The sequence below is a fragment of the Brassica napus genome, chromosome A5, assembly GCF_020379485.1.
Source record: "Brassica napus cultivar Da-Ae chromosome A5, Da-Ae, whole genome shotgun sequence".
NCBI classification, from domain to species: Eukaryota; Viridiplantae; Streptophyta; class Magnoliopsida; order Brassicales; family Brassicaceae; genus Brassica; species Brassica napus.
In genome coordinates, this window is record NC_063438.1 from 2,609,111 (window position 1) to 2,633,975 (window position 24,865).

Here is a 24,865-nt window from a genome sequence, read left to right on the forward strand (position 1 = left end):
TCCTACATCTCAACATTATGCAAAATTGCGGCTGCCCAACAACCACCCAAACGAATTAGTCAAATCATCGAAATCAGTAGATGTCGTAATCGCTCTACCCAACTCTCACCTTCATTTCAAGTCCCGTGCACTTTCACGGTCAATCAATTTATAATTATTTATTAGTATTTTGTAAATTTATTAAAAAAAAGATGTCTTGCATATTGATTTTGATGCAATGCAGAGCGTTTTGAGGAACTGTATATGTTCCAGGTGCTTGTTATGTATAAACTGAACCTAGTTAATTAAACTGGATTTTTTTTTTGTTGGGTATAAGGATCTGTTTTCTTTTGATTGAAATTGACAGTGAGACGAACCAGAAAACAAATAATTAAAAATTTAAATATAAAATTTTGCATATAAGTTATAATCAATTTAAATAAGAATCACCCAGAAAATATCTAAAACCAAACCTAGGATTAGCTAAATTTATTATTTATCAATTGATTTCTTTGAAAAGCGTATCATATATTGTTAATATGTCAAATTGTTGACAATACTTGTTTCAAATCTATTTTCACCAAAACCAAAAATAACAATCTGTACACTATGTTCAAAAACTCGTTTAAAAATATTAACCTGATTCAAAATAAGTTAACAGTCATTCCAGTATTAATCTTCTGTTATTATGGTCAATAATTAGTAGTTGTGGAGTTCCACGAGTAAGGCGAAGGTGGTCCTAAAGGATAGCGACTTTAAAAGTAGAATTTAAAATCAATAAGAAGTACGAAACGACACTATTTAACCTGATACAACATTCAACGTTCACATGTTATGGTGTTATTTACTGAAACACATATTCACTGGTCATAAACTAAATTGAATAAATAGCCATTAATGATTTCCTTCTTAATTTTCTCTTCAATTTACTTTTGATATACAGATTGTTGCACTTCCACCGCTGTGATATTTATATGTCACACAATTTGGAACTAACAAGCTACACACCTAATAAATTAATCGCTTGTGAACCAACAAATTTTTTCTAACATAAATTTACAAGACTATAATAATAGATTTTGAAAAAAATTTAAAGATATGAAAATACTGTTTTAAGGCATAGTTGCATCATTCACTAACATATGATGAAGGTCAAAGATGTTTAAAACTTTTGTTGTTTCCGTTTCTCTAGAAAATATCGATTTTGTAATGGTTAGTCCACCAATTTAGAGAGTGTTATAAAGTTTTACTAAATTAATTGACAAAAAATTAAAACGATATCCACGTAACATGAAAGAGAGTTTAATGTAAATTAATACAAATGTAGAATGTGTTTAGAAATTTTAAAACAACACTAAAGATCATAGGCTTCACTATATAGAGCATTTACCAAAAAAATAAATATTTTCATAGGGGTTAACACATAGATTTTGAGAAAAAAAATCAAAAATATGAAAATACCGTTCTAATGCATAGTTGCATCCTTCACTAACATATGATGAAGGTCAAAGAGGTTTGGAACTTTTGTTGTCTCCGTTTCTCTAGAAAATAGCGATTTTATAGTGGTTAGTCCACCAATTTTGGAAGTATTATGAAGTTTTACTAAATTAATTGACAAAAAATTAAAACGATGCCGATGTACCATGAAAGAGAGTTTAATATACATTAATACAAATGTAGAATGTGTTTAAATTTTTTAAAGCAACACTAAAGATCATAGGCTTCAGTATATAGAGCATTTACCGAAAATTTCAATATTTTCGTAGGGGTTAACACATAGATTTTGAAAAAATTTTAAAAATATGAAAATACTGTTGTAATGCATAGTTCATCATTCACTAACATATGATGAATGTCAAAGAGGTTTGGAACCTTTGTTGTCTCCGTTTTTCTAGAGAATAACAATTTTATAGTGGTTAGTCCACCAATTTAGGCAGTGCCGTGCGAAGAGTTTTAGGGGCCTAAGGCAAGTTTTAAAAATAAATTTATTTATAATTGTAATAAAAACAATTTTTTAATATGATATATTATTTTCACCAAATACACAAGTCTAATACTGTAAAAGAATAAGTTTATAACGTAAATATATTATATTATGTCATATAGAAAAAAATGCATAAATCCAAAAAGTGAGTTAATTAATTTTCGTAGAAATGTTTTTTTTAATAAGTCTAAACCACTATACTAAAAATTATTTTAAATTTTGGGGCCCTAAAAATAGTCATATTAATCGGGGGCCTGAGGCGAATGCCTTTTCCAATACACTGTAGGCACGCCTCTGAATTTAGGGAGTATTAAGAAGTTTTACTAAATTAATTGACAAAAAATTAAAACGATGCCCATGTACCATGAAAGAGAATTTAATATACATTAGTACAAATGTAGAATGTGTTTATATATTTTAAAACAACACTAAAGATCATAAGCTTCACTATATAAAACATTTATCGAAAAACTAAATATTTTTGTAGGGATTAACACATATATTTTGAGAAAACATTTTAAAATAGAAAATACTGTTTTCATGCATAGTTCATCATTCACTAACATATGATGAAGGTCAAAGAGGTTTAGAACCTTTGCTATCTCCATTTTTCAAGAGAATAACAATTTTATAGTGGTTAGTCCACTAATTTAGAAAGTATTATGAAGTTTTAATAAATTAATTGACAAAAAAATTAAAACGACGTCCATATAGAAAGAAAAAGAGTTTAATATACATTAATACAAATGCATATAGTATTTAGAAATTTTAAAACAACACTACAGATCATAGGCTTCAGTATATAGAGCATTTACCGAAAAATTCAATATTTTTGTAGGGGTTATAACACATAGATTTTGAAGAAAATTCAAAAATATGAAAATAATGTTCTCATGCATAGTTGCATCTTTCTCAAACATATGATGAAGGTCAAAGAGGTTTGCAATTTTTTTTGTCTCCGTTTCTCGAGAAAATAGCGATTTTATAGTGGTTAATCGACCAATTTAGGGAGTATTATGAACTTCTACTAAATTAATTGATAAAAAAATTAAAATGTTGCCCATGTACCATGAAAGAGAGTTTAATATATACATTAATACAAACTAGAGTTTTTCCCGGGCTACGCCCGGGTTTGAACAAATATCTTTATAGTTGATAATAATACATAAATATTATGATCATAATATAAAATTATAAACCATGATTAAAAATCAAAGTTTATTGAAAAAATCCGAAATATACGTATGGAATAGTGAGAAAAACTGAAATGAATAAAACTTAATTAAACTTAAGTTATGGTCAAATTACTTTTTTATCGTTTTTTTTATCAAAACCTTTTTATCTTATATATTTGGTTTCTCGTAAAAATAAATTGTTAATTAAAATTGATTCATATTTTGGTTTTATAATCAAATGGTGTCATTTTACTAATAATTAAGTACTTATAAAATGATATTAGAGAATAGGTTCTTAGAATCTATGTGTTGATGTTTACAATTATTATGAGAGAGTTCAAAACGTCCTATCTTTTGCGTTACTTCCTGAGAAGGGATGCATCTCTAAAATCCACACTTAAAGAGAAGACAATATTATTTAATTTCTGGGTTATAATACTAATTTTTATTACATGTCTAAAAGATAGATATGATGTGATAATATGTCTTTCTCATATATGAAAATTAGATGGGGTTTTTCTACAAATATTGACTGATTAAATTTTAAAATATATAGTACTAACTTAAAATGTATTAGTTGGTACAATATCAACTCTTTTTCTCAGTTTCTTCATTCCTTTGTTAAATCAAATTTAAGAAATTTAGTAAAGCAACACAACAAACCTGAATATACTGTTGCATACTAAAACCTTCTCCGTGAATGAAGCGTTTTGTTACTGATCTCATGTATATCGTGGCTTTTTGGGACATAGATAGTAAATATGAGAAACTATAAAATGATAGAGAGTTGCACGAATCAGATTCATCAACGTTCAATCATATATAGATTCAGATGGATCACTTTAACTAAACATAAAAGAACTATAACCCTTAAAACAATCCAAAATACTTGCTTTGGTTTTAGTGATGTTCACTATCTATTGTATAGAAGAACTCTATATCACATGACTAAGCATTTCCTCGACTCCAGTTACTCCTTGCTTTTTGTGGTTTAAGAATTCACGAAAATTGAGAGAAAGAACATATACCGAAACTGCATGACCAACCAAAAGCAACATAACTTATTAAATGAAGAATATAATTATGATCAGTCTAAAGAGAATTACTTTTAACAAATTATGAGTACTTACACTTGTCACACAGAAGCTCTGGAAACAACATCTGCTTGTAAATTCTCCTACAGAGCGTGTTGTGGAAGGCAATCCCTCTATTTTCTTGTCAAAAGCATCCCTGAATACATTGAAGACACATAAGCAGTTAAGTTATACTCAATATATGACCAAATAACAACATTCACATACTGACTAAACACAACTTTCTCTTTTGGTTTAAGAGCTGCAACTGCACCACTTGGCAATGAATAAGAGCCACCAATATGGACTTGGGGATACCAGTAGGTGGTTTAACTCTTTTAACATTGTAATTAGAGTTACCATTTGTGGGGAAATGATGAATACAATGTCCTGATACAGTGAATAAAAATTATCTTAGTACCTTTTATCTATTTACTAAAGTGTAAGAAAATTAAAGTAACTCTAAACAAAGCTGACATACCAGCGACATTACAACGATGGCAAATATACCCCGGAGGTGGAGTTTTACTTTCCATTCCAGTCAAGTAAACAAACGAATCTCAGTATCTTAAAACTTGATGCAAATAAAACAAAACAAAAGCTAATGAAAACATTGTAGAATATAATAATAAAGAATACGGAGATTACCAAAACCACATTCGTACCCTATATGTAACCTCTCCCTGCCCCAAAATTATCTTGACATTGCCTATTAAATCTAATAAGAATAAAAGGGTTGATAAATGTCTAAAAACACCAACATTTTCACGTCCACCATTTGTCAAAGATGGCTTACCTCTGCCAGTCAAGTGCCGGGGTGTCAATCGAGGCCTGAAGTTAGCTTTCTTCATATACTTTCTCTTCTGCTGGTGCAAGAACATGACATGGATTATTATGCTGTGCACCTTGGACAGCAGGGATGAAGTAAAAATCATTCCCGAACTCATATTCAATCTATAATGTGAAAATGGGTGAAAATTAGTAATTTTCTAGCTATAAAATGGGTCAAAAGGGGTGCACTCAACGCCAATATAAATGATCACTGTAATCAACTTATAATATTTTGCTGCAGGCGGCAGAGCAACATGAGAATTTCTGGTTTCAGCTTGAACATGTTCCACTTTATTCTCGATTCTAGGCCTGCAACGTTCAGATAATTGCATTATTTAACATGAAAATCCAGGTGTTTCTTCTAACCAATAGCCACACTTTCAACTTATGTTTAGTTAAACATATTTTTGTTGAGCTTACAATAAAATAGCTAAATAAGAGAACAAAGCAGATGGAATCAAAAGATCTGTGAGAACGTACTCTTGTGCAGTGATAAGTCTGACGCGAGGCCGTCCTGGGACTTGATGAATTAGAACAGAAGTGTTCTTTGGTATTAACATCGATTCATCCAAGTACTCTGAAAATTCAAAACAAAGAAAATATAAAGGCCAGGAGTGTAAACACGTTGGCACAACACAATAAGCACTCAAACCTCTTTGTTGATGAGGAGTAGCTCTAACCCAATAAAGCTCCCACCATTTGCAATGTATCTAGCCTCCCAGAAACGGTTCAACCGAAATTGTAGCTCAGATTCTGCTGGTCCTTGAAATAAACGGCGGCGGGAGACTTTCCGGTGGATTTAAAGGCCATAGCTGTTCTTTTCAGTGGATGTTTTGGATTTCGGGTGGTTTTAGGTTTAGACGAAGCGATTTATAGGAATATCAAAGTGAGGTGAAACGTTATCAAGGAGGGATTAAAGAGCTCAGATTGATCAGGTGGTGGTGGTGGTAACGACGATTACAGAACTGAGATGTAGAAGACGAAGTGGAAAAGACAGATTCAATCGATGCATTTGAGATTGGGTTTTCGGAATTGGGCTTGACTTGGTCCATGATAAATATTTAGGAGACAAAACAAAAAGCTCAGATTCTCTTTTCATACGACAAACTATGGTGACGTGGCAGCATAGTCTTCTATCATTGGTTGATTTAATTGGTTGACGTGGATAGGTTCAATGGAGCTCATATATCCCTTTTAATATTGTATAGATGTAAAATGTGTTTAGAAATTTTAAAACAACACTAAAGATCATAGGCTTCAGTATATATAACATTTACCAAAAAACTCAATATTTTCGTAGAACACATAGATTTTGAGAAAAATTTAAAAATATGAAAATACTGTTGTAATGCCATAGTTCATCATTCACTAACATATGATGAAGGACAAAGAGGTTTGAAACCTTTGTTATCTCCGTTTTTCTAGAGAATTGGGATTTTATAGTGGTTAGTCCACCAATTTAGGGAGTATTATGAAGTTTTACTAAATTAATTGAACAAAATAAACCGATGTCCATGTACCATGAAAGAGAGTTTAATATACATTAATACAAATGTAGAATGTGTTTAGAAAGTTTAAAACAACACTAAAGATCATAGGCTTCAATATATATATCATTTACAGAAAATTCAATATTTTCGTAGGGGTTAACCCACAGATTTTGAGAAAAATTATAAAATATGAAAATACTGTTTTAATGCATAGTTGCATACTTCACTAACATATGATGAATGTCAAATAGGTTTGGAACCTTTGTTGTCTCTGTTTTTTCAAGAAAATAACGATTTTATAGTGGTTAGACCACCAATTTAGGGAGTATTATGAAGTTTTACAAAATTAATTGACAAAAAGTTAAAACGATTCCCATGTACCATGATAGAGAGTTTCATATACATTAATACAAATGTAGAATGTGTTTAGAAATTTTAAAACAACATTAAAGATCATATGCTTAAGTATATAGAGCATTTACCGAAAACTCAATATTTTCGTGGGGGTACACATTGATTTTGAAAAAAATTCAAAAATATGAAAATATTTTTTTAATGCACAGTTGCATCATTCACTTACATATGATGAATGTCAAAGAGGTTTGGAACTTTTGTTGTCTCCGTTTCTCTAGAAAATAGCGATTTTATAGTGGTTAGTCTACCAATTTAGAGAGTATAATGAAGTTGTACTAAATTAATTGACAAAAAATTAAAATAATGTCCGTGTACCATGAAAGAGAGTTTAATATACATTAATACAAATGTAGAATGTGTTTAGAAATTTTAAAACAACACTAAAGATCATATGCTTCAGTATATATAACATTTACCGAAAAACACATAGATTTTGAAAAAAAAAACAAAAATATGAAAATTTTGTTTTAATACATAGTTTCCTCATTCACTAACATATGATTAAGGTTAAAGAAGTTTGAAACATTTGTTGTCTCTGTTTTTCTAGAGAATAGGATTATATATTAGGTTATTCCACCAATTTAGGGAGTATTATAAAATTTTACTAAATTAATTGACAAAAAATTATAACGATGTCTATGTACCATGAAAGAGAGTTTAATATACATCAATACAACTGTAGAATGTGTTTATAAATTTTAAAACAACACTAAAGATCATAGGCCTCATTATAGAGAGCATTTACCAAAAATTCAATATTTTAAAATAACACATATATTTTGAGAAAAAAAGTGAAAAATATGAAAATACGGTTTTAATGCATAGTTGCATCATTTGATAACATATGATAAAGTTCAAAGAGGTTTGAAACTTTTGTTTTCTCCGTTTCATTAGAATATAACCATTTTATAGTGGTTAGTCCACAAATTTAGGGAGTATTATGAAGTTACTAATTTAATTGACAAAAAATTAAAACGATGTCCATGTACCATGAAAGATAGTTTAATATACATTAATACAAATGTAAAATGTGTTTAGTAATTTCAAAACAACACTAAAGGTCATAGGTTTTAGAACATTTACCGAAAAAAACTTAATATTTTTGATGGGTTACAAAGGAACACTAGAAAGACTTTCTATTCTATCCTTTCAAGTTTTGTCTTCAATTTTTTTTTTTTTATGAAATGTTAAATTTATTAATCATCAAGAGAAAAGAATAGTTATATACAAAATGATAATTAAAGAATTATAGCCTAAGAGTGTGCATGGAACCAGAGCTGTATCAAACCCCGTAGATGAGATTTCTCCCAATATTTGACTGACAATAACCGATTTTTCACAGCTCTCCCAATTACCTTAGCCAATTGGCTAGTCTGTCTTGGTCTCTTATGGTGTTTCCTGTCATTCTTCTCTCTCCAAATCATGTAGATTGTAACTTGGAAGACTAGGCGCAGAAGGACATAGGTAAGACGATCAAACCTGTGTGTAGCAAGAAGATGAAAAACCTGTTTGGTCTTCAATTTTCTGCTCGAAGTCTCACAAGACGTGAAAACACACACACTTGAACACATTTCTCCCTTTTCTCCGTCTTATATATAAAATTTAATTATTTGTTAAGAAAATAGAAGTCTTGTACGTACAACATGACATCTCCCCCAATTTCCGACTCATGCAATGTATCATGCCTTCCAGCATATAAAAGAAAAGTATACAACACATACTGAATATATCCCGAACACTAACGGAGATGGAATTATTTGGGACTCCCGTAGTAATTTGGCTGCGCAAGATTAATAACCGTTACTTTCGCAATACTAGTAAATTCTATGAGCTGCTTCCAGTTACTTATTCAAGTTTGCACTAAAATTAACAGCATATAATAGCAAGGTTTTGATTGGGTGCAACATCAAGGAAACAGAGAGTATCATGGGTCTCATGAAAAAAAATGAAAATTATAAAGTCAGAAGAAAGAATTGCATACGTTTAAACCGTACGTGCCCTGCTAGCAAATCAAATATGGAAGCGCATATAAACAGTTCATATAGTACTAGAACAATAATGGATGCGACACGAGGAACACAACCTATTGAGATACATTGAAATTATACAATATTTTTCTTTGACTAAAATTATACAATAGTTATTGATTAAAATTGTAAATATTCCTTATTATTTTAGGGTTTTGTGTGTATGTAGTCCCAGCGATCTCTTTATAAAAGTGAACAAAAAATAATAGAGATCTTTTATTTCTTGTTCACTTTGTACTACATATAAAAAACCTTAAAAACTAATAAATAATATTTACAATCTTAGTCTATAACTATCATATAATTTCAATATATCTCAATATTTACAACCTTCATTTATGTAGCAATCTTTACTATTCGGGATAAAAAAAAATTACTGTAATATTGGAGATGATGAAAACTTAGCAGAACAGAGCTGAGATGATCTTGTTGATTACCAATAGCGTAGGTAACCAACCATCATGTCTATATCTTCATGAGATTCAATAAGCCTAATAAAGCCTAAGCGCAATAAGGCCCAAGCCCACCTCACGTAAACGAACCGAAAAATAAATAGTAAACCGATCGTAATTTTCAGCAATTAGCTGCTAATCACTCGTGTGTTTTAGGAGCTTAATATAACCAAGAAAATAGAAATTGGCAAAACCTAAAACCCTTTCCGACATAACATCATCGTCCTGCGCCGCTCTCATACATTCCTTCTTTCAAGCAAAGCTTTCTTCGAGCAGTCGTGGTTTCTCGCACTCAGGTTCGTGTCTGAATCTCTAATCTCAGGAGGAACTCCGATTGATTCAAACCAAAATCTCTAATTTTCTATTGTCTTGTCTGTTTCAGAAGTACCCAAAACATGTATAATCGCAAGCCAATGGCGAAGAACAAACAAGCCATGGATGATGATGCCGTTGATCCTAACATGAGCTTTAAGAATATTATGAAAGATGTTCAGCACTTTGGTAAACACTCTCTCTTCTCTTCTCTCTTGTCTGAACTTGTGTAGGCTGCTTGAATAAGACATTGCCATATTTAGCACTCAGACATGATGTTGTTGTTGTTATTAACTGATCTTTTTTAAATGTTTTAAAAGCTATCAAGCATATGACATGGAAGGATAAGAAGGCTTTGGAGAATCAGAAAGTCACCGAACTTGGTGGAAAGGTTTGATTTTTAATTCAAAGTTACAATTTTTACGAGATGGGTAATCTTTTTTTTTTTTTTTTGTTATCACAGCCTCAAAAGAAACAGAGGCTACCACTCAGTGTAGCGAGAGTACAGATGAAGAAGCAGAAAGAAAGAGAGGAGAAGATGGTGGAACAGGTTAAAGCAATTTTTAGATATAATCTCACATTATGAAAGTTAAAGTCTAACTCTCACTCTCTGCTACTGTGTGTTCTGCAGAATATGATTTTTGGTAGATTTGGAGGACCGCTTGGTGGTGGTGTGAGTACCAAGAAGCCTGCAGAGAAGAAGCGTAAGCCGGAGGATAGAGTCTTGAAGTCGACTTTTGGGAATTTCAGAGGTGGTGTTCTTGATGTTAAGGATTTACTACGTTCTGGTTCTTCTTCATCAAACGGAGATTTCAACTTCGGTAAGAGCAAGAGCAAGTCCAGAGGCATGGGAGGAGAGCTAGGAGGTGGAGGAGTAGGAGGAGGAGAGAAGAAAGGGAAGAAGAAGAAAGGAAAGAAAGGGAAGAAAGGAGGTGGTAAGAGGAGAAGCAAGTGATCTCTGTTAGCTTTGTAAACAAAATTTTGATGACTGGAGAAAAGAGGAAAACATAATAATGGCACAATGATCTTCATCTAATAGATGAGTTTACACATTAAGAAATGTAAGATTTTGTCATATCTCCTAGTTTCATATGCAATCTCCTGGCTATACATCTGTTCTTGAATCATGTTTTGTAATCAACTTTCCAAATTACAAAAGTTGTCATGAATCATAGTATAATCGTTTGCAAGTTTAATGTAGACATCATACATCATACGGATGATTGAATATATTGCATGATCCAATATTAGGACACTTAATTTCTAGGATACCAAAAACAAAATTTATGGGATAGTGAACTAATATATCCATCCTTGTTTATTATAATTTACTTATTTTTGCTGATTAACGATGAAAAAGATTGGCCAGCTATAGCTTCAGAATGGAATGAATTCATCCATATAGTATCATCTTTTACAGAATTTTCAATTTTAAAGGTAAGAGCGGATCTTCTTGCAAAAAGAGCTGCAAAAGAGCTCGCTTGCAAAACTCTAGCTCAAAAAGCTAACATGTTCCTTCTGAATTAATAAATCACTAGATTTTGACCCGCGCAGACGCGCAGGTGTATATTTTGAAAAATATATTGATATTTGTTTTTCATGTAATTATTAGGATTTGGAAAAATGAATCCGAGGAACATAACCGATACCGATCCAAAAATATAGTACCAAACCCGAACAAAAATTGATTAAATATTCTAATTATTCAAAATTTTGTTATTTAGAGAACCGAATCTAATCCGAACCGAAGTATTTGGGTATCCGAATTTATCTAAAAATAGATTTATATACTTATATATATTAATTATTTTTGGATTTAACGTATATAAAACATCAAAAATGATACTTTTAAATTGGTTTAAATACTTGAAAATATATATAGATAGTCAAAAGTAAATATCTGAAATAGTTAAAGTATACTCAAATCACCAAAAATACTTAAAATAATTATTGATTCCGTATCCAAAATTTTAAATCAAGCCAATTGATATGTTAAGCTTAAGTATTATGACATATGTTATTCAAATTTATACGTAATATATTATTTTATTTATACATTTTGAGAAATTTAAAATATATAATGATTTAAAACTTTAAAAATAATCTAAATTAGTTATTCAAACCCAAACCAAACCCGCAAAGATCCAAATCAAACTCAAACCAAAATTTAGAAACATTCTAATAAGGCTGAAATCTTTGACCCCGAAAACCCAAAATACAAACCGATCAGAACCAAACCCGTATGGGTACCCAAAAGCCCATCCCTAGTCATTATTATATATCGTATTTTATCATCATATAATTAATCGTATTTTATATGTATCATCATATAAGTAATCATATAATTAATAGTATTTTATACATACCATCATATAAATAATTACATATATTATATTTTTAAAACTTAATATGAAATATAAAAACCATAATTTGAGTTGGTATTTTAAATTGGGCTTTGTATTATATTTTTCTTATATATATTGACAATATTTTTTTATAATGGTTATTGAAAAATAGTTTAGTAAAAATCCATTTTTGAATATATGTATATTTTTGAATCAATTTTTGATATAAATCAAATTTAAATTATTATTTTGATTTGAAATATGTATATAAAGTTTAAATTTTGTTTTATGGTTAGTATATAAAGTTTAAATTTTGTTTTATGGTTAGTTTTAAGCAATTAGATTGACCCATTTTGGTATATTTTAAAAGTGGTCTAGATAACTTTCAATTTGTTTAAAAAACATAAGCCCATTACTTTTTTTCTTAATACTACTATCCTTGTTTTCAAACAATTTTTTTTTTTTAAAAAAAGACTGCAATCCATGTTTCCAAACACTCCAAATTTTTTAATAATCCTATTCAAGTCTCCAAACACTCCAATTTTGTACTTGAGTTTTAATAAGATAGATATGGTGTTTGCAGTAAAAAAAAATTGCTTTACTTTTAGAGATGATTGTGGAATCTGGCCAAGCATCTATAGAAAGAGTCAATTGTTATGTTAGATCATCTCATCATTGCCTTTTGATTTTATCCAATTCTCCAAACTGAAAAAATTCCAAAAAAAACTTTGCGCGTTACTTATTTTGGATTTCGGCTAAGGAAAAAGCGAGAAAATCACATGATTTTTCTCCAGTTTATAACACTTTCATGTCAATAACGTTTTTGAATTTCATTTTATCTTTAGCCAAAAAGCTGTAACGTCACACCATTGGATGGATTTGGGGTTAACATCAATAATGATTGAAGATTTGAAACTTCAAAGTCGTGAATTATTATTATTATTCAACTATTGTTCGGGCCTAATTGGATTTTTTCCTCCTCAATGGAATGATGTGATTTTACGTGAATTAGTGCTTTATGTTGAAAATTTTGAAACTTGAAAGTCGTGGACTAAAACTCAACTATTGATTTTACGTGATTGAGTGAGTGCTTTATGCTGATCGTGCCAAAGAATATGTGATGGATTATGATGACAAATCACTTTAATTCCCCATCAACGCCTCGCCGTCCATTTGTTTCCACATTGTACGTATCCTAAATTGCGACATTAGATGGTAACACTCTTGTAAGTATTTATACATCTTTTCTAAAAATAGGAGTAAAGTAGGATATGTTACCTTCTTTGTCAACTAGTTATAAGCGACACTTGTAACTACTAGTCACCGGCCACAAAGTTAGAAGATGAAAAACCAGCTACTAGACGTATGAAAATTTACCAAGTTCGATAAACGGGAGCCGTATAATCCCACATTTTAAAGTGATCAAGTCATGTTTATGTAAATTAAATTACTGGACATCTGCGCTAATAGACATATATATGTTCATGTATGTAAATGGTATATTGTTATGATGATCTTGTTCATTTTTTTGGCTGACGACAAAAGATAGTCCAAATTAAGTTAGTCATTTTGACCAATTTAATTTGTCTTAAGCGATTTGATCAGTAGTAATTAATTATTCTTAAGCGAACGACTAGTCATATCCAATATTTTTATTAGTGTGATAGCGTCTTTTCACAATAAATTAAATATACGATAATTAGAGGTTAAAATATTAAGAACAGAATGATGGATAGGCTTGAATATGAAAATAGACCAAGAACATACGGGCCAAAATAATATATAAGTATGGGCCAGATTTTGATTAAATAAAAACCCTAACCCATTTCAAATACGATGCTGGAAATGTAGAATTAATTAGTCTCGAACCCATATCAAATAGTACTGAAGTTTTCTTTGTTAATCAAGAACAAGTGAAAATCATTAGATTCTTGCGTTTTATGGCTGATTCTGAATAAAAAGTTTACAGTTACAAAATATGGATAGACATCGGTCGAATTTACAATTTTGATCTTCTTCAAACTAGACCATTGACCAGGTTATTCTGGCTTGCTTAAGTACATGGATATATATTTTGAATATGCAAATTTAATGATGTGAGGAGGAAGGAATAAAACATAATGTGATGAGAATGGAATCAGAAGAGTTCAAAAATTAAGAAACGTGTTGCTTTTTCCCTTTGTATTGTTTCGATAAGTCTATTATTTTTTGGTGTTCAAAGTTTCAAACCCTTCTTTATTTTCTTCTAAGTGCTTTTCAGTAAAGAGAAGGGCTCAGATTCAAGTCCCCACCTATAAAGATACCATAGTTAGTACCACACATTCACACCCATTTATTCCACATACCTAAATACAAAATATCTTTACCTAAGAGCTTGGTATTTAGTAAATGGTTTACTATTTGAATTATATAGAATAGTGAGGCTAATTGGAGATTCCAAAACAAAAAGAATATAATGTTCATACAAGCATTACTTATTTTATTCAAAGTTAGCTAACTGCATGTGTTTTGTAGAACCATTGGACAACTGTTCACATAGTATTTAGGTCAAAAGACTTTATAGAAATTGCGTATAATGATGAATCTGAAGAAACCTTGGACAAATATTGATCACATAGCTAGTTTTGAATTGTAACCTTGTATAAAACCCGAGGGAGAATTAAGGAGATATACTTCCTAGAGATGATTTTGAAACAGTGAACTTAATATGAAATGTATAAAATATATATTTTACTATTACTAACTGTAACGAAATTTCAAGATAACTAGCTCTATATTTTAAAACCCACTAGTCACTACCAACCATCTATAGTTATTTATTTAAGACAATCATAACAAAATTACGCAAATAGTTACAAGCTAAATGATCTAATGAACTCATGGGAGTATGAACAATGCCAGAGACCCGATCAGAGAAAAAAGTTACAAAATTTGATCCTATTATTACATAAAAAGGACGAGACACTGCATGTGTTTTGGATCGTTTGGTAAATGAGATAAAGATAAAACTGACCCAGACAGAGATCTCTTCAATCCACGCGCAATCCATATGATTCGTATTATCGATCTTACCCTTGTCTTAATAGCCTTTCAACGCCTCACTTAGTGGTCATTTTCGTCTTTAACTTTCTAAGCCGACAACTATCTCTGTCTGCTTATAATATTTTTGTTCTTACATTACTAGCAGTGTTAATCTTTTTGAATAAAAAATGCTAATAGAATTATCATCGCAGCTTTTATTTACTTTGCAGGCAAATAAAGCATCATTCACTAAGCCCACCATGATTAGAGCGTCGAGGGCCAACATTGTTTTTATAATCCAACTATATATTATTCTTATTGCTGAAATTAAGACAATAATATTGAACTAAATTATATACTATTCTTATTGCTGAAATTAAGACAAAAATACTATACTATTCTTATTGTTTAACTCACAAAACAATGTCCACTAATCATTGCTTTCAAGTATAGTGTCCATTGAACCTCAACTGTTCTACAGTATAGTGATATGGCCACCACCTGCACAAAGAGAGTAGATTCAACATAAATTAGTGGAGTTGAAGAGACATGATTAATCAAATAACCTCTTTATTATTATCAAGAATTTTGTTTTTCCATTGTCAAATACTCCTTACATGCTACTGATCATGATTATCTACCACTGTTAACATTACAATTAACAACTATAGTTATCGATGACATTCCATTGCACTTACTCCGCTTTTTTTATTCCTTATTTTCACTTGTTCTTTAAGCGGTCACCATTCAAAATGCTACGATCAAATAATGCTTCAAATAAAGACAAATATTTTGCGTAGGGGAAACAAAAAATAAAAGGAAAAGTGATGGGAAATGAAGAGAAAAATAAGAAAAAAGCTAATCAACATATGCAATGGTGGGTCAATAAAGTGTTTTCACAAATCCACAAGGTTTTGATTCCTTGTCTCTTTCTTTCGCAATTCATTTTTTTCTTATATTCTATTACACAACAAAAGGAATAGTTCCATTCTCTCACAAAATAAAGTTCGTTTTAAAACTATTCATAAATACTATATACTCTCACTATTCATTTTTCCTTTTATTTTCATTACACAACAAAAGGAATAGTCCATTCTCTCACAAAATAAAGTTCGTTTTTATAATATTCATAAATACCACATACAAACTCTTTGCTCATCCGAAAAGACTTCCCGCATATATATGTTTGATTGTAGTAATTATCAAGATTCCATAATGTATTAGAAGTGTTTTATACTCAGATTGGTAAAAACTAAACAAAGTGATTATTGCTGAAAAAACTATGATTAATATCTAGGTTTCGGGTTTTAACCTCTAAAGAAAAAAATGGAATCAATCTCACACACAAAAAGAAAGAAAGAAACATCTGATCAAAAACCATAACAAAAGAAACGTCTCAAACCAAATTGTAGGTTGAAGAAGGAACACATGTCGGTCCCACTTTAATGACTGGACCCTACAGTATACGGGTCCCACTCTCACCTCTCCTTTAATTTTTTCCTTTAAAAATAAAATAAAAAATTTCCTCCGTTACCGTCAGTCGCAGCTCTACAGCTAGAGATAGCGCCCACACACACACACATAAAGCAAAAGCCTTTCTTCACAACTCTCAATCTTCGAGCCTGAGGAGTGAGGAGTCGAGGGTTTCTTCTTCTTCTTCTTTCATCGCCTCTCTGCTTCATCGGAGAAAGAAGCATTCTCCGGTGATAAAATCTCTCTGCATTGTAACCGGAAGACTGCTTAATCTCGGGATCTTCGTCTCTTAGTTTCCGGTTAGTGACTAAAGTCTCTTTCTTTTTGTCGTTTTCTAAATGGGTTTTGTAAATGAAAAGTTAAAAATGAAATCTTCAATCCCTATGGTTGTTATCGAGCAATGGAGGGATATAATACAGACATACACAAACTCGTGTTCTGTATCTTTGTCTCGAAACCAAAAAAATTAGCCCTGAGGGTTTATTACCAAATCACGCGTTATATTTATTCTCAGACAAGATGGTCCCATATTTTGTTTGATTGATTTAGTTAAACATGTTTTTTTTATAAGGTATAAAGAGATTTGTTTTTGGAGTGTTGAAGATCTCGTATGAATGCTGGATATGGAAAGAGTTGGTGAGCTTAGTAAAGGTCCTGTCTCAAGAAGACAATACCTAGACTTTGAAAATAGAGATAACGGTATGCATCTCGAGTCTCTGAGGGAACGAGCTGCTCGTTACAAGGGAGGAGGAAGACCAGTGAATCCCACTACGACGTTAGGGAGAGAGCTAAGCCAAGTTCTCAATGTACACAGAGACGAGATGATGATGATTGGTGGTGATATGAATGATTTTCAGGAGTTTGAGCCTGTGGTGAGGCCAACAACGATGGATTCAAAGTACCCTTTGCTGGAGATCGAAGAGGTAGGTGGTGGTGGTGGTGGTGATGAAGCTGGCTCCAGCTCGTTCCGCGGTGTTAGCCATCCTCCAGAGCCTGACGACATGGATCTCATAACAACTGTTTATGTCCCTAGCTCCACTAAAGGACCTTTCCTCGAGGATCTCTCCCTCTGCGTCCCTGAGCCTGCCACATCTATGGCTCGTGCCTCTCAGAACACAGACAACTCTCTCCCACCACCGCAAGATTCAGACAAGGAATGCGTCTGGGACGCGAGCCCACACAACAGCAGCGTGGAAAGCATAAACTTCGCCAGGGCCATGAGTATGGCTAACAGCACTTCCGCTGATCACCAGAGGAACGATGTTGTGCTCAGCATGGACAAGAACTACATCGACAACAGGAGCATCAACATGGTGTTCGACTCCTTCGAGAGCAGAGCGAGTGACAGCAGCTGCTTAAGCGAAGAGAGCAGCTGGAGCAACTTCACTGGAAGCCTCAACAAGCCGCACAAAGGGAACGATCCGAGGTGGAACGCTATTTTAGCCGTCAGGACGCGTGATGGGATTCTAGGGATGAGTCACTTCAAGCTGCTGAAGCGGTTGGGGTGTGGTGATATAGGGAGTGTGTATCTGGCGGAGTTGAGTGGGACGAGGTGTCATTTCGCTGTGAAGGTGATGGATAAAGCGTCTCTTGAGAATAGGAAGAAGCTGAATAGGGCGCAGACTGAGAGGGAGATTCTGCAGCTGTTGGATCATCCGTTTCTGCCGACGTTGTATACTCATTTTGAGACGGATAGGTTCTCTTGTTTGGTTATGGAGTATTGTCCTGGTGGTGATCTGCATACTTTGAGACAGCGTCAGCCTGGGAAGCATTTCTCTGAGTATGCTGCTCGGTATGTCTTTGTCTCTCTGTTCCAACTAGGCATATAGGTTGTTTGGTTTTCAGTTTGGTTTTAGTTCAGATATTTCGGTTCTCGTTTTTTTAGTTATAGAAATTTAGGAACTGTTCGGGTATTTTGATTTTCGGTTTGGTTTTGGTTCGATTATTTTGATTTTCGGTTTGGATAGTAAAGTTGGGAACCAACTAATATCCAAAATAATAATTCAGGTCCATACCGGTTTTTTGGGTAATTTTGGATAAAATGGATGAAAAACATCAGATAATTTGGGTTGTTCGAATAAAAACATTGGGTAGTTTGGATAATTTTTAATATTTTGCATAAAAAGATATTCGGATAATTTGGTTTATAATAGGTTCTTTAAAAGATATTTGATTATTCAGAAACTTAATATAACTAATATTTTAGGTATAATAAATCTGTATTTAAAAATTTAGATATCTATTTGGTTTTCGGTTTTCGGTTTGGTTCCGGTTTAGCTTTTTTGGTTCTAGTGATACATGATCCGCATGAATATTTATGAAATTCGGTTTGGTTTCGGTTTCTCCTGTTCGGTACGGTTTGATTCCTCCGCATAAATATGTCAATACCTAGTTCCAACGTTACCAGAGCTAAGTCTCATTTACTGTGATGATCTCACGTTTCACTTTTGGCAGGTTTTACGCTGCAGAGGTGTTGCTAGCCCTCGAATATCTCCACATGCTCGGCGTTGTCTACAGAGACTTGAAACCCGAGAACGTTCTCGTCCGAGACGACGGTCACATAATGCTCTCAGACTTCGACCTCTCCCTAAGATGCGCTGTTTCACCAACCCTGATCAAAACCTTCGACTCCGACCCCTCAAAACGCGGCGCCTTCTGCGTCCAACCCGCTTGCATCGAGCCCACATCCTCTTGCATCATCCAACCCTCGTGCTTCTTACCGCGTCGCATCTTCCCTACAAAAAAGAACAAGACTCGTAAAACTCAAACAGATTTCTTCAAATCACACCACTCGGGAGGTTCCCTCCCTGAGCTGGTGGCCGAGCCTAACACGAGGTCCATGTCCTTTGTCGGAACGCACGAGTACTTAGCTCCGGAGATCATCAAGGGAGAAGGGCACGGAAGCGCGGTGGATTGGTGGACGTTTGGTATCTTTGTTCACGAGCTTTTATACGGTAAGACGCCGTTTAAAGGATCAGGGAACAGAGCTACTCTGTTTAATGTGGTGGGAGAGCAGTTGAAGTTCCCTGAGTCGCCGGCCACTAGCTACGCGGGGAGGGACTTGGTTCAGGCGTTGCTGGTGAAAGATCCGAAGAGTAGGTTGGGGACGAAGAGAGGAGCGACGGAGATTAAGCAGCATCCGTTTTTCGAAGGAGTGAACTGGGCGTTGATAAGGTGTAGTACTCCTCCTGAAGTGCCGAGGCAGATGGAGGTAGAACCGCCGCCGAAGTATGGACCGATTGATCCTGTTGGGTTTGGTAGTAACAGCAAGAGGATGATGGGACCACCACCTGTATCAGCATCAGCAGCAGGAGGAGGAGGAGGAGGAGATGCAAAAGCTGGTGGGAAGTTTCTAGACTTTGAGTTTTTCTGAAGGCTTTGTTTTTTTCCCTCAGAAGAGTTTGTGTTTGGTTGCTTAATTAGTAGTTATAGTCTTCTTATGTCAAGGGGGTTTAATAGATCAGAGTGGAGGGGGTTAGGAGGTTAAATCTGTCTTCCATTTGAACCAAAACTTTTGTAAGGACATGGAAAGCTCCAAGTCTTAAGAAAATCTCCTTTGGTACTACTACTATTACTACTGCTGTGTTTGTCGGAATCTCTTTTTCTTTTGAGTCAATGGATTGTTGTCACTGCCATGCATGTTATGGTGGTCCAAGAAGAAACCCTATGTTCTTCAGACAAAGAAGAGAAATGATCATTTTGTCAGATTAGGTGAATGGTAAATGGTCTACTTTTACTATATGCATTATTGATATATATATATATATATGTATTAATCAAATTACTGTTTTGTGCGTTTCTGTAAAAAAAAAAAATTTGAACTGATACACCCCAATTTAAATAATATATTTTCTGGACTAGTATTCAAACAATGAGTTTTCTGTTGAAAGGAATCAATGCTAAACATAGTTATAAAGATATATTGTAGGAGTACATTTTAATAGATGATTTAGTCTTTTATGGTGTGTCCCTTTCCAGTCCACTTCTTTCCAGTCCCAAACAAGTGGACTGTTGTTGTCTTTCCTCATTGTCTGTAATAAGACTACAAATTGAGCTGAACTTTGGTCCCATTCCACTCTCCTTGATTTTGACTGAACCAAGCATGACGGGCGTTTCATAAGGGGTATCAATTTATGGGCCTTTGGCCCAATATTGTATCACAGTTTGTTTAGATAGTTTGTTTCGTTCCGCCGTTCCCTGCGTAAAATGCCAACGTCTATTTAAGTAAGGAATATACTCAAATAGAATTATTTAAATGTTGTTCCTGTATAGGTATAGAGTGATGTTACAAAGAAATGAACCAGTGGATTTAAGGGTGGGCACTTTACCCGATATCCGAAGTGGCACCCGAACCCGATCCGAAAAACCCGAACCGAAATCCGAACCGAAGTAACAAAATACCCGAACGGATATTGAATTAGGAGAGATTGGATACCCGAACCCGAATGGATAATATCCGAACCCGAATGGATATCCGAAGATAACCGAACATATGTATAATTAACCTTATATTTCTAGTTTACATCTTTTATTTTATATAAAATATTTATATTAATACTACACATACTTTAAGTTCATATGATATACATGCAATTACGAAAAAAATGATTTAGTACTCACTTAAAAAGCATGTCAAGTTTTTTTATTTCAAAAGTTAACAAAAAGTTACATCCAAAATTTTAAAACAATAACTAAATTAATGCATTTTTAGTTTTAAAATGTTATGTCCAAATCTATTAACCATTTAATCTATTAAAAATAAAATAAAAGTTAAGTAAAATTTATATTCTTAAATACAAGAAATTTAAGAAATGAAAAATTTAATTTTTTTTCAAAATCTAAATATCCGAACCCGATCCAAAATAACCGAAACCGAACTAAAAATACCCGAACCCGATCCGAAGTATAAAAATACCCGAATGGGTCCTACACCTCTATACCGAAATACCCGAAAATCTGAAATACCCAATCCGAACCCGAACGGATACCCAAACGCCCACCCCTAAGTGGATTGAGTAAAACGAAAGTCAATTAACAAAACGTGTCTTTGAGGTAGGAGTATATGACTTTGCCTTTCTACGTCAGGCTTAATAGTATTATTTTACTAGAACATTCGTTGGCACGTGAAAGTTGTGTTGGTGAGTATAATATTAGTTTAAATTTTCTTTAGAGGGGTAATGATTATTATTTTAAAAACCCGGGAGCTGATGCCTTATTCCCCTTAGACCATCTTCAATAGTTTACTCTATTTTTTACTCTAAAATAGATTAACTATATAATAGAGTTTGAGTTTGCTCATATGATACCCTATTTTATAGTAGAAAATAGAATAATGAACAAAAAAAATATATATTACTCTATATTTAAAGTAAACCTATTTTTCACTCTATTATAAAATAAGAAATATAGTACTATTGAAGTATTTTTTATTCTACACTTTATTTTAAAGTAAAAAATAGAGTGGAGTTGGAGATGCTCTTAGTATAACGAAAATAAATATAAGTTTTTGGTTATTGGCACATATTTTATTCATTCCATACCTGAAAATTTTCTGCATTATGTATTTAAAATATAGTTTATTAGACCCGTCGTTGTTCTAACGAATCTAGCTATATTTCCATTGTTTTGTTGACTCACTGTTGTGTTGCGCGTTGTAACTATTTCTAATTTACAAATTAGCTTTTTCTTTTGACCATGTTGATTATTCAAAAGTGACGAACCTTGACATTGCCATTGACCAATGGTAAACGATGATCAACTGAAAAAACTATTATATATAAAATTATAAGTTAATGAATCAGTTCTGAGTTTGGGAATTACTTAAATTATAAATAAGCAGATATTCACTAAGTTATATGTTTCTAATGTTTTACACCTATGTTTGATTAAACACCTATATTGTAACTATTATCATCGCCAAATCCTAACGAAAAAATGGACGAATATTATGAACAAGATTGTTACAAAAATGATTATGAGAGTATTGAAAAAGAAAGACCAAAAAAAGACCAAACAGAATAAATAACTAATACTTTGTCGCGGTATGGCCTTTTAAACAACGAGGGATATTTAAATAGAAACAAGGAAACTTCGGACACACTATCATCCTAAAGGTAAAGACATCATCATGTATTCATGTTCAGTCTCAAAGAACATTCCATGGACCTTCTCGTTCCGTACCTTTATAAATCAAATCTCCTCCGCAGTGTTTTAAGCAACAATACGACATCTTTCATTTCACTCTCTAAACCCACTCTCAAGCCCTAACTACGCCAACAATGTCAGGTTTTGATTACAACGACTCAACAAACTCAGCTGATTCCGTCAATAACGGTGTTAACCCACCCGTTTTCTACCGGAACCCTAGTTTCAGCAACGTTATCTTAAACGATAACTGGAGCGACTTGCCGTTAAGCGTCGACGACTCTCAAGACATGGCCATCTACAACACTCTCCGCGACGCCGTTAGCTCCGGCTGGACACCCACCGTTCCTCCTGTCTCCTCTCCAGCGGAAGTTACCGTGAGAGAAGAGAAGACGGAGACGGTGGTTGTGTCGGAGGCGAGTGGTTCCAACGCTCCGCCGAGGCAAAAGGGAATGCAGTACAGGGGAGTGAGGAGGAGGCCGTGGGGGAAGTTCGCGGCGGAGATAAGGGATCCGAAGAAGAACGGAGCTAGGGTTTGGCTCGGGACTTACGAGACGCCGGAAGACGCGGCGGTGGCTTACGACCGAGCGGCGTTTCAGCTCAAGGGGTCAAAAGCTAAGCTTAACTTTCCACATTTGATTGGTACTTGTAAGTACGAGCCGGTTAGGATCAGACCTCGCCGTCGTTCGCCGGAACCGTCAGTCTCGGATTATTCATCGCCGGAGCAGAAGAGTGTAGGTCACGTTGAAGACGGTGAATCTAGCTTGGTTGTTCCGAATATGGATTTCCCTGTTGATCAATCGGCATATACGTATTTTGATTATCAGCAATGATTTAAACAAGTAAATTTTAATTGGGGTTTTTGCCAAAACTAACCCACAACTTGATTTTAATTCCAAACCTATACCCAAACTTGAATCAAATGCAAAACTAACCTAAAAAACTAGTGAAATTACAGCTCAGCCCTTTGTGACCAAACAAAAAAACATAAGCCATTTTTACGAATATAGGCCCAGTAAATCGTCTGAGATGTTGGAAGTCGTCTGGACGACTGAAGTGTAAGTCGTCTGGTACCAATTTATTTTAAAAATAATTTATAAATCTTGTAAAAAATATTTTGATGCGTAAAAAATAAAAATCAAGTAATTATAAACAGTTTTAACTGATATAAATTAAAGTATGATAAAATTGATTTGTTTTGAAGATATATGAGTGGAAGTAGTGAATCATGAAATACTTTGGTTTAGGAGTTTGACAAACATATGTTGTAGTATTGTATGTATTGTTAGGGTTAGATTTTGGAAAACTAAAATATTTTTTTCAAAAATTAGTTTTCACATATATGTGTTTATTTCTGTGTATAGTAAACACTTTTCAAGTTTGATTTGGTTTTATGAAGTGTTTAATTAGATAATTAAGTTTAGGGGTTATGTTTAGGGTGTGGACGACTTATATTTCAGTCGTCTGTTGAATAATTTACCCGGACGACGTATATTTCAGTCGTCCAGACGACTTACTTGTAAGTCGTCTGGAAAGTCTTCTATTTTAGTTTCCCGCTAAAAATATTTAATTTCCCGCTAAAAATATTAAAATCTTCTGGACGACTTACATGTAAGTCGTCTGTTTTAATTTCTTCACCAGACGACTGAAATGTAAGTCGTTCAGGAAGTCGTCTGAGTCAAAAATATTTAATCTAATTGGATTTTTTGTCTCCCTATATAAAGAAAAATTTACACATTCTCTCTCCTCCTCTCAAATGGCTGCAACAAAAATGTAATGTTCATCATTCTAAAACTCTCCAACCTCTCTCTAATCTCTTTGACTTGAAAACACCAAACTTTATATGAATTTTTCAGTTTTGTCTCATGTATTTCTTACTAATCTATCTCTTTTGCAGGTTTTTAATCAAATGGTACTCATCTTCCACTAATTTAGAGGTAGATCTATTAATTTTAGATATGTATTTTTGTGTGTTCTATAAATATAGATTTATTTAATCTTCCACTCATTTTCTCTATTTTTAAGTCATTTGAACGTTTTTGAATATGCAAGTTTTTCAGATCTGGATTTGATGTGCAGGTTTTTCAGATCTGGAAGACTTCTGGGACGACTTACCTGTTAGTCGTCTGGAAGTCGTCTGGACTT

At 33.3% G+C, this 24,865-nt stretch overlaps 3 protein-coding genes across 5 annotated transcripts; all 3 read left to right on the forward strand.

Annotated features, from left to right (window-relative positions):
* Positions 1 to 9,545: 9,545 nt before the first annotated feature.
* Positions 9,546 to 10,933, forward strand: LOC106450772. Of its 2 annotated transcripts, none has more exons than XM_013892528.3 (5): positions 9,546 to 9,721; positions 9,808 to 9,926; positions 10,058 to 10,128; positions 10,201 to 10,287; positions 10,369 to 10,933. In XM_013892528.3, the coding sequence occupies exons 2-5, from the start codon at positions 9,821 to 9,823 to the stop codon at positions 10,690 to 10,692; spliced, it is 588 nt and encodes a 195-aa protein (XP_013747982.1). In that variant the 5' UTR covers positions 9,546 to 9,721; positions 9,808 to 9,820; the 3' UTR covers positions 10,693 to 10,933. The 2 variants fall into 2 exon arrangements, with proteins under 2 accessions (XP_013747982.1, XP_013747981.1); XM_013892527.3 differs by having other exon boundaries at positions 9,580 to 9,721; positions 9,811 to 9,926.
* A 5,690-nt stretch (positions 10,934 to 16,623) lies between these two features.
* LOC106450771 (serine/threonine-protein kinase D6PKL1-like) lies at positions 16,624 to 20,141 on the forward strand. 2 transcript variants are annotated; one of them, XM_013892524.3, is made up of 3 exons: positions 16,624 to 16,875; positions 17,148 to 18,368; positions 19,031 to 20,141. In XM_013892524.3, the coding sequence occupies exons 2-3, from the start codon at positions 17,191 to 17,193 to the stop codon at positions 19,947 to 19,949; spliced, it is 2,097 nt and encodes a 698-aa protein (XP_013747978.1). In that variant the 5' UTR covers positions 16,624 to 16,875; positions 17,148 to 17,190; the 3' UTR covers positions 19,950 to 20,141. The 2 variants fall into 2 exon arrangements, with proteins under 2 accessions (XP_013747978.1, XP_013747980.1); XM_013892526.3 differs by having other exon boundaries at positions 16,650 to 16,875; positions 17,156 to 18,368.
* Positions 20,142 to 22,144: 2,003 nt separating this feature from the next.
* LOC106454561 (ethylene-responsive transcription factor 13-like) lies at positions 22,145 to 23,573 on the forward strand. Its single transcript, XM_013896681.3, has one exon. It carries the CDS (start codon positions 22,855 to 22,857, stop codon positions 23,551 to 23,553), a length of 699 nt encoding a protein of 232 aa, XP_013752135.1. The 5' UTR covers positions 22,145 to 22,854; the 3' UTR covers positions 23,554 to 23,573.
* Positions 23,574 to 24,865: the final 1,292 nt, after the last annotated feature.